The sequence below is a fragment of the Silurus meridionalis genome, chromosome 5 (genome assembly GCF_014805685.1).
Source record: "Silurus meridionalis isolate SWU-2019-XX chromosome 5, ASM1480568v1, whole genome shotgun sequence".
NCBI lineage: Eukaryota > Metazoa > Chordata > Actinopteri > Siluriformes > Siluridae > Silurus > Silurus meridionalis.
In genome coordinates, this window is record NC_060888.1 from 17,108,499 (window position 1) to 17,123,874 (window position 15,376).

Genomic DNA, 15,376 nt, shown 5'->3' on the forward strand with positions numbered 1-15,376 from the left:
TGTTCTGAGTCCCTTTAGTGGCACAGCAGTGAAGTGTAATGACACGGGGCGTCTTTCCAGTTTCTCGGTTCTCATTATGCTCTAAATCTAAAACAGAGCCATGGCTTTTACATTCACCTTACAAACTTATCCAATTTATGTTTTTTCAATCCAATTCAATTCCATTTCCACTGCCCCTTTTGATAGCCTCAGAAGATCAACAAAACTGGGAGTTATGCATTTGTGTAGACAGACTTGGTCTTTGCATTTGAAGTGTCAGAAATCCATACAATAAAAACTTTATTTCCTTTATTTACTTTTATATCCTTGACCTCAAACCTGTGTCTGTGTGGTTGTGAAATTACAATATGTAGGTCGATAAAATAAATGAAAGATGACATGTGACTATATGAAATTCTATAGTAAATATTTTGAGTGAAAATATTATGACTATATGTGACTATATTGAGTATTATAAATCATTCATTCTGTGTTCCATTTGGGTGTAAGTGGATCATTCATGGATCATAACTCAGTTCTTTAATTTAGCCAATTTGAATGCACGATTTTGTTTGTCATTATACAAGGCAATCAATTTAATTCCAGTAGTATCATAGTAACTGTTTAAAACAACAACAAATAATATTGAAAGCCCTGAAAAATATAACTGTCTGACACACACTGGTACAAGCTTATGCCAACAGCTAATGACTGAGCTTATTCTACTGATCCAAGGACACACTGGCTTTTCATTTATGTTGAAAACCGTACTCCACTATGCAGACATGTTTTAGAGGCTTTTAACTGTAACTATATCCTGTATGAAAATGTTACTTTGCTTTTCTTTTAAACCTTCAAGGAATAACCTTTATAGATTTGTTTAACCATGTCTATGGGAACATTGACGTTTTTTTCTGGTGATTTATGTAAATTGTTATTTCCTGAATAGAACGAGTAAGTGCTTAGGGATCATTATTATTATGCAATACAAAGAAATAAGCTAAAGCAAAGTCTAATGTAAAGAAGCTTGCATGACTTGTAGAACGAATGGCTCCAAAGAAAACATAGGATTTCGGTGGAGTCGCATCAAAAACAGATGGTAATAGTGTACTTTGAAGTCCCTGTGTTACCAGTGATTTGCATATAGGGAAGCCGGCATGCACTGTTGTACAACAAGATGACATAAAACAATACTTGTTTGGCAATTTCCCTTATGAGAGCGATCTCCCTGCCAGAATGCAATGTCCTGTGTGCACAGTATGTACACAACAGATTTCAGGCAAGAGAAATTCTGCATTCTACAGCGTAACAAATATGAATAAACAGAGAGTTGCTCTTTTGTGCAGACCAGATGGCCCTGCTATGCATATGCATATGAGGAGGTCACACACAGAATATAAAAATCCAAAAATAGGTTTAAAATTCTCTTGAAACTACAACAGTATTAGAATGACTTGGGGGAAAATGGAATTCAAAATGAGTAAAGAATATACTGATGCTAAATATGGACAGTAATATGTTTGTTTTTTATCCCTTTGATCAAGCAACTACTGTGTCCCAGTCAAAGATGTGAACAGACCCCACATGATTTATGATTTATTATTATTATTATTATTATTATTATTATTATTATTATTATTATTATTATTGTTATTATTGTTATTATTATTATTAATATATCCCTCTGAAAAGAATTGACCAAGAGTTCCAGATATGAAACTTAAACACGTAGTACTCTGTAGAAACCATAAGAGGCACAAGCCTCTTATTTAAAGCCTATTATTTTTGCATTATTTGTGTATGTCTGTCTGTATGTATGTATATGTATGTATGTATGTTTATTTTATACAATTGTTTATAGCCTATTCTTTGTAGGTGCTAATTATCTTGAAGTTGACAGTCACCACAATGTTTACACAGATTGAATAACCCTATAAATGCAGACATGAACAGACCATTCAAGAAAAGATAACAGTTCAGAGTATGAACAGAAGCAGCAGTAGATTCAACAAGGCTGTCTTTTTTAGCATGTCAACTAAGCAGAAGGCCTAATCACCACATGAAGCCAGTAATTAAGTAATTACGAATAATTAGTGTCTTAAGACTAATTGCATTTACGGCTAGATCCTGGCTGCTTTTGGATAGATGAATTGCAGTGGCTTAGAAATTAATTGAGTGAGAATCCCATTGATGTTTGCAGCACGTTTGATAGATTGCAGGTTATATATTAGATATGGTATTAATGCATTTGTGGGCACAGATGGACTTGTGTAAAAAAATTCTTTAATTTTTTAAAGGTTTACAGAATATTACTTGTGCAATAATAATGTTTGAGCAAAGTGTCTGTAAAAAATAATTTTGTTTTATTAGATATATGATAAACAGAAGATAGACATGGTAATGAAGCTTTTTGATAGTATATAGTTGTTGAGTTTTTCTGAGTTTTTCTTTACTTTTTCTCCTTATTGAGTCCTTGCTATATTGGCCGAGATTAAGTTCCTCCCAATTAGATTGGGTACGTTTCTTTGTAAATTGACAGACAGAATGTTTCTGTAGACTTAATTTTTTTTTAAATTCTGCTGATACCATCATAAGTAACATCATCAATGAAGATTAATGATCCTGTTCCTGATGCAGCCATGCAAACCCAAACCATGACACTACTTCCACTATTCTTGATTGATGATTTTGATTGATGATGTTTTGGATCATGATCAGATCACCTTTATAGAGGTTAAACTTGGTTACAAAACTTTTGTGACTTAGCTCTGTATTTTGTGTTTTGGGGCTTTTCTTCACAAGTTTCACAATGTATCTGATCATCATGTCATCAAATGCTATGCCCATTCTTGATTCATTTTAATTTTTTTTGCATATTTGTCATGTTTTCTGATTCAGGTCATTAAGCAAATTTGAAGATTTCTCAAACATAACCCGAGTAAATAGAAAATCTTCTTCTCCTCCTTGTTCTTCTTTTTGGTTCTTCTTTTTCTTCTTCTTCTTTCGGCTGCTCCCATTAGGTGTCGCCACAGTGGATCATCTGTCTCCATACTACTCTGTCCTCTACATCTGCCTCTTCAAAAAAACTCCTTCTTGGCCTTCCTCTTTTTCTCCATCCTGACGGCTCCATCCTCAGAAATCTTCTACCAATAGACCCCATGTCCCTCCTCTGCACATGTCCAAATCATCTCAATCGCATCTCCCTCAACTTGTCTCCAAAACATCCTACATGTGCTGTCCTTCTAATAAACTTGTTTCTAATCTTGACAGTTTCTACTCAGCCACCTCCAGCTTCTGCTTCCTGTCTTTTAATCAATGCCACAGTCTCTAAATCATACAACATAGCAGGTCTCACCACAGTCCTATAAACTTTCCCTTTCACTCTTACAGATACCCTTCTATCACAAATCACTTCTGCCACTATTCTCCACCTACTTCACCCTGCCTGCACTCTTTGCACTTTTCTTTACTTCTCTAACACTTGACCCCAGGTACCTAAACTCATCCACATTCATCACCTCTTTTCCCTGCAACCATACCAACTCCACTGCCCTCCCTCTGGTTCACACACCTGTACTCCTACTGACTTTCATTCCCCTTTTCTCCAGCACGTACCTCCACCTCTCCAGGCTCTTCTCAACCTGCTCCCTACTCTCACCACAAATCACAATATTATTCACAAACATCATAGTCCATAGAAATTCAAGTCTGACCTCGTCAGCCAACCTGTCAATCACCACTGCAAACAAGAAAGGGCTCAGAGCCAAATCTTGATGCAGTCCCACCTCCACTTCGAAGCAGTTTGCCTTTCCTAATGCACATTTTACTGCTGACACACTGTCCTTATACATGTCCTGCACCACCCTCACATACTTCTCTGACACACCTGACTTTCTCATACAATACCACAACTCCTCTCTTAGCACCCTGTCATATGCTTTCTCTAAATCCACAAACACACAATGCAACTATACTTCTCAATCAACATTCTCAAAGCAAATATTGCATCTGTACTGCTCTCGCTTGGCATGAAACCATACTGTTGCTCACAGATGGTCATCTCTTCTCTCAGCCTGGCTTCCAATAATCTTTCCCATAACTTCATGGTGTGACTACACCTTGCAAAATCTTGTTAAACAATCTTGTAAAAAAACTCCACTGCCATCTCTCCTAAACATCTCCATGCTTTTATTAGTATGTCATCTGGGCCAACCGGTTTTCCACTCTTTATCCTCTTAATAGCTGCTTTCACTTCCTCCTTACTAATCCTATCCACTTCCTTCAGAATCACCCTTACACCATTTCTCTTTCCATCTTCACCATAATAGAACAGTTTAAACCTTCACCTCCAATGTTTCTGGCCTTACTCCCTTTCCAGTTAGTCTCCTGAACACACAACATATCAATCTTTCTCCTCTCCATCATATTAGCTACCTCTCTCCCTTTACCAATCATAGTACCAACAGTTAAAGTACCAACCCCAACCTCCACTGTCCTACACTTTTTCTTTTCCTGCCATCTCTGTAGATGTCTCTCTTCTTCTCCACCTTCGGCCAACAGTAGCCCAATTTCCACCGGTACCATGTTGGCTAACAATACCTGTAGTGGCTTTCCAAACCTACCTGGCCCTATATGAACAAGTAATTGGCTCTAAACCTAATTACTGGTTTTGTGATTATGGTGCAATGAAGCATTTCTGATAGCTGGCAATGGGTCTTTCACATCATTGTAGAGGAATTTTGGCCCAGTCGTCTTTGCAGCATTGTTTTAAGTCAGCCACGTTGGAGGATTTCGAGCATGAGCTGAGTGTTTAAGGTCATGCTACAGCATCACATTTGGATTTAAGTCCAAACTGAGGAAAGTGAGGCCTGCAGTTCTTAAGATTTTCTGGGTTCTTTTATGAACTTCTGGATGTATCATCTTTGCACTTTTGGAGTAATTATGGCAGACTGGCCACTCCAGACAAAGTTCACCAATGTTCCAAGTTTTCTGCATTTGTGGATAATGGCTTTCAATTTGGTTTGCTGGATGCTTTGTAACACTTTTTAGACTGATACGTTAATTACATTGATTGTCATCTGTTTCTCACCAGGCCTGGGTGTGGCAAGTGAAATTGAACACAGCTTTCCAAAAAATGTTGGGTTGTATATGTATTGTATACAGTATCTGTATACGAACATGCATATGTATATTGCATGCATATAAATGGCATAGCATTATGTGTGTATTTGAGAGAGATGGAGCGCTAGTTACCATACATAGCCAGTTTGGCACCATGTGTGAACTTGCCAGACCGTGTAATCGTTCAGTGGGAGGTGTGTGGGTGTGGGTGTCTGTGTGTGTGAGTGAGTGTTAGAGAGTTTGTGTGTGTGACGTAGTCCGCTCTCAGATGAAGCATGATCAAAGCAGCTAATTTAAACTCTGAGTGTGTCAAAACAGCCCACCGGCTCCCACAGAAGATTTCCATGGTGTCTGTGTGTGTGTGTGTGTGTGTGTGTGTGTGTGTGTGTGTGTGTGTGTGTGTGTGTTTGTGTGTGTGTGTGTGAGAGAGAGAAAGAGAGAGAGAATGTGAGTGCGTGTGTATGTATCACCATATTTTAGGAGTGATGTTAGGCGTCTACACAATGCACCCATTTACCCCATCTACTTGTCTAACCTTCCACTCGAATAAATATCAAATAACTATTCTACTTCAGGAGACAGAAGCAAAAGTCAAATTGCTTTGTTTTCTATAGTTTATAATTTTCATCATCATTACTATTAAGCTTTATTCATAATAATAATAATTTTATTCATAATTTTGTCATTGTTAACTAGAGATGCTGCAGGCAACATCATCTATATTAATTGTATTGTCTACTTTAGAGAATTTATCTTTATTGATGTAGTTTGGTCTTTGCTTATTTGGGTGGAATGTGAGGACTAAAAGTAGAGATAATAGAGAAAGTGCGTGGTAATAGTGATGATAGTGAATTGATCCAACTTCTAAATAACAATTGAGTTTGTCATTTAAAAAAATTGATTAAGAAAAAATCCTTTGAACATTTGTTATAATGCTTCTTTTTTTCATTCTATTCACATTTGGGCCATCTTTCTTTCTTTTCAAATGATGTTTTCTGCAATAATTTGAGTACATTTAGATTTTTTATTTTTTTTAAATACACTATATGACTAAAAGTACTGTATGTGGACCCCAAACTACACATATACATCAGCCTTCGCTTAATTCATTAAAGTGTTGCCATTACATGATTTTATTACAATTTTATATTTGTTGCTTGAAGTGGAAACAAATTTTGTTGTCTTCACAAACCCTGATTTTAATTTCACACCAATGGAATGATGACTATAAGCCAGTTCTTTTGGTTGAGTAGCCACGAATCCCTACGGCCATGTTCCAAAATCGAAAACTTTCCCGGAAATATTAAAAGTTAATATAACTCAGTGATTATGGCAATGTTTTATTTTTTTTAATGCTATGTTCAGTATTAAGGTGTCCATTGTGACACCTTATCTTTTCCTGTTGCCAACAAAGTAGCCTTTACACTTATTCATGCAGCTAAACATGCTAGCAAGAGGCAGCACATGCAACATTTTGCTAGTGCTAACAAGAAGTGACAAGAAGTGACATGTCTAACATTATTCCTGTCCAAGAATTTTTCACTTTGAGAAAATCTTCAGACATTGTTTTAGACCTGTTAAGTTGGTAATTGGTTAAATTTTTTCACTATCAGATATAAGACATAAACAATGATACTGCACCCAAACAAAATAAAATATTTTGGGAGAATTCTTTTGATCCTTGTTTGCTTTTTTACCCCCTTTTATTTTAGTCAGTAGAAGTGCAGCTGTGAGATTTTGCAATGCGCATTACTAACACGGATGCTAATCAGCTCTTCTTCTTACTGTGTTGTCCAGGCTGCAAATAAAAAATGAATAAAAATGAATTAAAAGAAAAAAATAAGTCCTATTTGCCACTCATCTCTCATTGTGTTTAGCTCAGCTAAATCTGGGTCATCCCGATGGGAATAGGCTTGTGATAAGAGCTTGTTAGTGTACTGAAACTGCCTCATAGCTGTGATGATTGATTACTGTGATTAATAAGCAGATTATTCTCCACCACTCAGTTTTTTCGCTTCCTTTGACCTGAAAACTTTCAGCTGCAGGCTGGAATGCAAATTATATGTACATTTGTTACCACAAGGCTAAGAAACCTAAAATGACACATCCTTGCAAAGAAGAAAAAATTAGATATGTTTATTCAAATATTACGAATTGCAGATGCAAAAATATTTGCCATTTGAATGAGTAGAACAGCCCTTCCAACTTCTGCATACCTTTCCTGCGTTAACAGATCAAACACTTTTTTTTTTTGCCCTCAGTGGCCTTCCGTTCATGCTGTACAAGATGTCATTGCTTGTGTATGGTTCCGCTGAAGTCCTTGCAGGTATAAAGTGCATATGTGATCGAGACTAGAGAGGACACCGCATATCAATGGGCTTCTGCATGTCACACTCGCTGCTAATCATTTCCCTTTCTCATGACATTACATGATTTATTAGAGGGGTGCGTCTCCAGGGCTGAACTTATGAAGGCCGCAGTGCGTCAGTCCCCCTACCTCTCTCCCTCTTTCTCTCGCTCACACACAAAAATGTATGCACACACAATCCGAGAACACCAGCTGTGTGTAATGAATCATCGGCACATCATTTTGCCATTGTTATGTGCAAAATTTCATCTCTTGCCCTTTCCATAATATAAGCTGCATTCTGTTAACTCTTGTAATATTTATTTATATTCTGTCAGTTTAAGTAGTGTTTTAAAAATGCAAACTTGTAGGTTGTTGTAACATCTGGTTCAATCGTTTTGCTTCATCAACACCTTTTTTGTTTTCTTTCCAATTCTAATCTTATGACCTAACTACCCGCACCCTCACCTCAAAGACAGCCTAAAGCATTGGTTGATTTATTTGTTGTTTTTCTATGGTCTTGTTAAATATCCTGACAAATGAAACTCCACTGGAATGTGGCCAATGTGGAGGAATTTTAAATTTGAGATTATCAGGACTTTTGGCTGCTTCCCATAAAGATTTTTTTTAAACAGAAGATTGCAGATTTTTAATAAAACAATAAAAAAACCTACTTTTAATTCAGAATTTAAGGTTTGGTTTCACACAAAACTTCATGCATGTTAAAAAACCCAATGTGGCATTTAAATGTCTTTCCTTTTTCCTGCTCAGCAGTTTTAAAGAAAGTCCATTATTAAAGAATTATATATATATATATATATATATATATATATATATATATATATATATATATATAAAAACGAAATCCTTTCTTATGTCTTTATTAATCTGCCACACTGAATAAGATGGCACCATTATTCATATACACCAAAATACAGATGCATGCAGTCTTGCATACCTACTGTACACACACACACACACACACACACCTCATTCCGTTTCTACTTTTTTTTTTTTTTTTATAGATGTATTATTCAAATTTTGCAGTTCTTCTTGCCTTGTGGGAGAAAAGTGTATGTGAGGGCTGTGAAGTATCGTGGAAATTTACATATCAACACTGGTGAATACTTATATCCATCTAAATGTCTGAGAAATAAAAAGAAAGTTGTCAGAAAGGCCAGGGAAGACAAAATAATGACATTCATGTAACATAAAGGTGATATCATCTCTGTTCCTGCGTATTACAAACAGGATGGAAAAAAAACCCTACCCTTAAATGATAGCAAATTGAAAGCACTAATAAGCTTTTTTCACAGCTCCAGGGTCTTGCTTTGATCCTGAGTTCGGATTAATAGCTGTGTGGAGTTCTTACATGGGTTCTTCGTTTTTCTTCTGTCCAAATACATACATTTAGGCATACTGGTTAATCCAAATTTTCTGTATGCAAATAATGTGTGGTTTCCATGTTTGGCTCCAGGTGCTCCCCAATAAAAAGTGATTACTGAAGATGAATGAACAAATAACTAAATGAATAGATCAATAAATGAATGGACAAATGAATGAATATAAAAAATGTCTTTGCTATCAATAAATAAACTTTACAAATAGACAGCTTCAATAAAAATTGAACCTGTACTCTAGATCCCACAATCATGCATTTATTTGTGCCATTGTTGTTTCAGCATTAAAATGAAGTGGTGTCTTTTTTTTAAAGAGAACCCGTATACAGTACGTGTCCACCTAAACGTGTGTGTGTGTGTGAGAGAGAGAGAGAGAGAGAGAGAGAGAGAGAACAAAGTCACATGAGAGGATCGACCTATGATTGAACAGTAAGGTTTTAATTGTTACCTCCAAGCATTGCTCTATATCACTTAGCTTGCATCGCTCTCATTCTCTCTCTCTCTCTCTCTCTCTCTCTCTCTCTCTCTCTCTCTCTCTCTGTTTCTCCCTCTCACACACAACCTCCCTTTTGCCCTCTCTTTCTTCATCATGTCCCGGTAAAGCGGTAAATATTCATTCCGTAGGGCTCCTCTCAGAAGCAGTAATAATTAGCAGTAATGCAGAGAGAGGGGTGGTGGGATGTAATGATCCCATTAGGTCCTGCTAGAAAAAGCCTCGGTGCAATCCATTCATTTATAGTCTGCACAGTGATCAATGTGTGAAATTAAACTTTCATTATCAACGCTCAATAGATGACTCCGCATTTGAGAGAGACTTCTGGGATTCATATACTGAGATCAGAAGTGGGGGGGGGGGATATTACATTATTAATATCGTTATTACATTAGTGGATGTGATGGTAATAACTCTGGCTGTCAGGGCCATAACTTTTGCTCTGGACACGTGGATTAATGGGACGAGATGTACCTTTATGTTCAATAAAACCAGAACGAGCATGAAACAGTTGGTTTAAAGAGGAATAAATGAATAAAATTACGCTATTCAGTTGCATTTATAGAGCAGATTTTTGCACTATTTTTAATCCCACTATGACTGTCCTGTACTGTCTACTTAAGTGTAATTCACTGGATTGTTATCATATATAAAACCCTTTCACTTTTATCCTGACTCCATTATGTCTGCTGTCTTCAGCATTTTCCCTTTGCCTGAATTTATTGCTATGTCATAGACACCTAATCTATCACTGTTACTCACTTTGTATTCTTTCCATCCCCTCACAGTCTTAGTTTGCCCTTAATTTCCTGCTCCACGAAGAACAGACTGGATTAGCTCTGGATTAGCTTTATTTGCAATGTAGACTAACAGCTAATCTTTCTTTTAGCAGGTATTAGTTACACACTACACACACCACTAAAACTCGGTCTGGACACATTTTAAGGTTATTTTATGTTGTATGTTGCAAACATTTTTTTATTTAATTTATCTTGCTGCAAAGGTGAATATTAACATTCGGTATACTTTTCATGATTTTCTTATTTGTGATAATGTAAGATCTGTTAGGTGTCACCACAATCTTTTAAAAGATTCCTCAGGTGGAAGTTCTTGATGATCAGTAGTTGTTTCTACTGTGTGATTCATGTTTTTGACTCCAGGCTATTGTATCTGCTCTCAGCCTGCTTTGGCCTGCATAATGTCAGACACCATTCATCCACATAAGGCCTTTATTATTCAAGCCAAGCAGCAGACAGAGAAGATGAAGATCATGAGAGCTGGCTAGGAACCAAGTGTAATATGAAATTCAAAAAAAAGATAGAAGTATGTGCATGACAGAGTTTTAGACAGAGAAAGAGTGAGACAGAAAGAAGAGATGTAATGGACATTTTCTCAGTTTATAGCCACATATCTGAAAACATGATCTGACTTTGGAGCCAATGAAACCTAGAGTTTAGGTTCTAGATCATTTTCTGGCAACTTTATACAATACAAATCTAATGGTTGGAGTTATACAACAGTGGCAGGCCACTATCAGTTTTGAATGTGCATTTGCATCACTGAAAGCTAAAATAATAAAAAAATAAATAAAAATGTTGGTTTTATGATAAAGCATTTGGTCGAATGTATTGACAAGAGGAGTAATTTGCTTATTGATAATTAACTGATTTTATACAACAGCAATGTTTAATACTGGATTTAAATTGGTTGAGATGTGTAATTATTTCTCGGTTTATGCACAGCTAAAATAGTTCCAGGCAGGTCTTGAACACATTGTCACATTGCAAAGTTAACTGTCCACCACAGCACACAAATCTTACAACAAACAAAACAAAAGGAATGTGTTTATTTAGATGAAATACCAATTAATGCAGAAAATGTCATTCATATGGAAATATTAAAATAATGCTATTATTTAGTATTTATTACTGCAGTCACACGTGCTCTCATGTCAAAGGTTTGGAGACACATGGATATTCCTTTTGTTTATATGCCAGAAACTAAGTTAAAAAGACAAAAACAACACAAGAATTAGATAGTGAATAAGTGAAAAGGGTTCTGTTGACAGATGATCCCAAATTAACACAAATTTAACAGAAGAACTTATGTAAGGTAGTGATGGTACAGTCAGCTGTAGTGTTATCTATCATAGAATGGATTGCAGAGTCACACCTACATCATGTTGAACAGCTTTGGCATTAACTGGATCACAAAGTCAGAAATAAATATCCAACTAGGCAAGATCACCTTTTGTATTTCCACTGAATGTTTGGAGAAACTGACTGTCCAGATGCTTAGAGTGTATGAAGCCGTTATTCATGTTGGATTTTTCAATAAAATAAAGTTCAACATCTGCACGTGAATGTTTTTGTTTAGTCAAAGTAAATCGTTGTACTGTGAAATTATCTAGTTTGGTGTATATAAACATGCATGTGTCTCTCGAAAGCGATAAAAGACTGTTTTCCAACTTTTGAAAGGCACAAGCCTTTAGAGTTTTGAATCAGAATTAGCAATAGAGGCATGGGATTGGAGGTTTATGCAATCTGTTCTATACAAAAAAGCCTTTTTTAAGAACAGAAACCTGGCAAAATGTTAATAAAAAGTGTCTGAACAACATCTTGTGGTATAATAAGAATAATTTACTCCAGTCTGTTAAGTAATGAAAAAGGTATGTCCCACTTTTTCTTATAATTTAATTGACAATTATAATTGCCCTGTTTTGCATTTTTGTCCAAAAATATCAGCAATGAAAATAAATGAGGTCCAAATACAGAACCTGGATGTACAATATGAAGAGTGTTAATTTCCAGATGTTTAGCTAAATAGAAATTACTTTTAGCATTGTTTCATTCTTTTTTTTTGGGATGTCTCCGTAAGGCGAACAGTTTTTTCAAGACAGTTTACTGTTAGCACAACTTGCAACTAGCACAACATTTAAATCAAGATAAGAGTCTGTGTATTTAGTTTTTGCATGGACTCCTTTATTGATTTCAATGTTGTGCTAGCTATGCTAACAGTCCATGGAGACCATTCAAACAAAGAATCAAACTAAGCTAAAAGTGATTACTGTCTAGCTAAACATGTGAAGGTTATCATTCTTTTTGCTGTACCTCCAGGCTCTGTAGTTGGACCACATTTATTCTCATTGTTAATATTTTTGACATGATATAACTTTGGCATATGATATAACTTCCTGTCTGTAGTGAATATCTTCAGCTTAATTTTGTATGTTTCTGTTGCTATTTAAGTAGAGTGCATGCTACATTAAAAATATCTTCTTTTCTGGCTCGTTTAAGTAGTTTTTCATGTTGCATAATGTACAGTACATGTCACCACTGATCTCCATCCAAAAGTATTAATCATTTTAACTGATGCAATTTGGAACAGATATTAACTATACCGCTTGACATATTGGTACTCTGTGTGTAGCCAAAGCAAATAATAATAATAAAAAAAAAAAAAAACACAGTTATTTTCCGGGTCCGAATTTTTTTTTTTGTGTGTAGTTTAAAAGCTCCTCGGAGTCAACAGAGAGGCTTGTTGTAGTGTGATGTGTGTGCTACATAAGCCTGATATGCCTGTTAACATTATGGGAATTGCCCTCTGAGATCGCCTTGGGCATCCCACTCTGCTCTTAAACACATTTATGTTTGTCTATGTTCTCAAACACACCACAGAGCTTTGTAGCATGCATGGTTGGAGATTGTTGTTCACCTCATTTTTTAAGCCCTTCAAACTCCTGCATTATGTCATCATTGTTTCTATCCCTGTTTCACACAGAGGACGGTTATGAGCAGTTTCAGATGGCAGAGAAAGCCCATGGAAGCTGGATGAAGCTGTACATGGAGGGGAACACATCAGAAGTGCTGAGCAACATGGCAAAAAAAGTGCTTAAGCAGTACCTGGAGGCACTGCAAGGAATGAGCGCAGCCCTCAGCAAACAGCTGGGCAAATATGACATATACTCCATGATGGTGGGCATGAGCCTCATAGTGCAGGTAATAATAAGAGCAGTCTTGCTTCTTTTTCAATCAAGATGTATCCATTTTGAAGCCTGGTTGGATCTGTAATTAGATACCAAGACTTTCTTTATGTGAACTGACTATTTACTTCCTAGATAGAAGGATAGATAGACAAATAGATGGATAGATGGATGGACGCATGACTTTATTCATCCCAATGGGAAATTTTTACATCTAAGGGAGTTTTTTCTTGCCACAGTAGCCACGGCTTGCTTATCAGGGATAAATGCACACCATTCACCTTGACTTGATTTCTGTAATGCTGCTTTGAGACGATGTCTGTTGTGAAAAGCTTTATAGAAATAAACTTGACTTGAGGGTAAACGTATACTTAAAGCAATATACATTATAAATAAAAGATAACAATGGAATAAAAATACAGATATACAGGGGACAAAAAGAAACAAGTGCAGTGTGTACAAATTCAGTGTGATGGTGTGATGTAAAGTGTTTTTTTGTGTAAACATTGTAAACATTTCTACTACAACAACAGCCTTGAGATACGATAAAGAGACAGTACAGTACAGGGCAACTATTTTAAGCAGAAGAGGGAATAGCATTAATGTGGCAGTGCATTAAGTATACTACAATCAGTATGACATCATAAACGTATTTATACAAAGTGAAGTACAATTTATTGTACATGATATGGATTCACACAGTTCGCAAAGTCCATGATGACTTTAAGTGCAAATTATTGACTTTGTCAGCTTTATATCTTTTTTTTAATTTGCTGACAAATTTTCTTTTATACAATGTAAATGCTGAATCCGTGATTACAAATACATACATTTAAGGGGTCTGAAAATGTTCGTTTCAAAGCAACCAGGGTTTGTTTTGAAGTACAAAGAGCATCTCAGAGGATGCATTTGATTGCTTTTGGCATGAGGAGCTCTTCTCCTTTCTTTCCATCATGTAGACATGTTTTTACATGCTTCATTAGGCAGATTCTCTTCCCTGATGACCTCTAGCAAACAAAGTGAACGGAACAGCTGTTTCGGAGAACCGTAAACAGTTAAAAGCCAATGACCAAGCTTTTTGATAAAAATCAATATGTGAACAATGCACAATGACTTTATCGACAGTGAAAATGAAAGTTTTGCTAAGTTTACAGCTCTTTGGCTCATAAATGTTGTAAGGTTGCATTCTCTAGATGTTTGGCTCGACTAAAACATTTCAAACATTTTTTTTTTTTTTTAGGATTTCAGGATGTCCATTGCAAAATTCCACTCCGTCTTTTCTTTAACATAACATATTCATCTTTTGAAGGAGATAATAATCGGTGTGTTATTTTCAAAGGAACATGCCACTCTAGGATGAACACTTCCTTGTTGTAGCTACTGATTCAAAGATGAATTATAATCATTATTTCTCATTGAAACTTTTTTTATTGGAAAGATGTTAAGGCCAGTCAAATCCAACTGCTGTACTGTCCTGCACACAGAGTGTAATGAAATGTGTACCTTTTTTTATATGTACTATTCCTAATCTGTGCCAGACATTTCACAGAAAAAATTATACCCAGTAAACATTAACACCACTATAAATGTAGGCTTTGTTCAAACAGCCTTTACAGATTAGCTAACTGAATTTATTTCCAACTGCTGCTGTATATGTGCATTGGTAGTTATAGAAATGTTATTTTTTCAGGTATTTATATCTCATGAGAGTATTTTATTATTATTTTTTGTCTTTTTGCATGCATTTTTTTTGCTACATTTAAATACGTAATATCTTGGTTTATCTTACTTCACTTTATTAAAAAAAAAAAGTAACATGTCGTTCTTTGCTCCTTCAAGGAAAATAATGGTTCTTGCTTTTGTGGAGTAGGGGTGCTCTCACTGTGTGCACTTAACAATAGAATCTCTTTTATTAAAAAGGTCTGATGTTCAGGAGAATGGAACACTGAATTTGTATAAATTATTCAAATATCTATATTTTTTCCTAGTACTTAAGTACATTCAAAAGTAAGTACTTTTGTTCTTTTAAGTAGAAATGTAAAAGGAATTATTGC

At 35.8% G+C, this 15,376-nt stretch overlaps 1 protein-coding gene across 1 annotated transcript in view; it reads left to right on the top strand.

The window, feature by feature from the left end:
- pigg (phosphatidylinositol glycan anchor biosynthesis class G) overlaps nucleotides 1–15,376 on the top strand; it is a 136,127-nt gene that overhangs the window by 49,336 nt on the left and 71,415 nt on the right. The window contains exon 7 of the mRNA XM_046849593.1: nucleotides 13,121–13,338. Within this exon, the coding sequence (XP_046705549.1) occupies nucleotides 13,121–13,338 (218 nt within the window). The remainder of the gene's footprint in view (nucleotides 1–13,120; nucleotides 13,339–15,376) is intronic.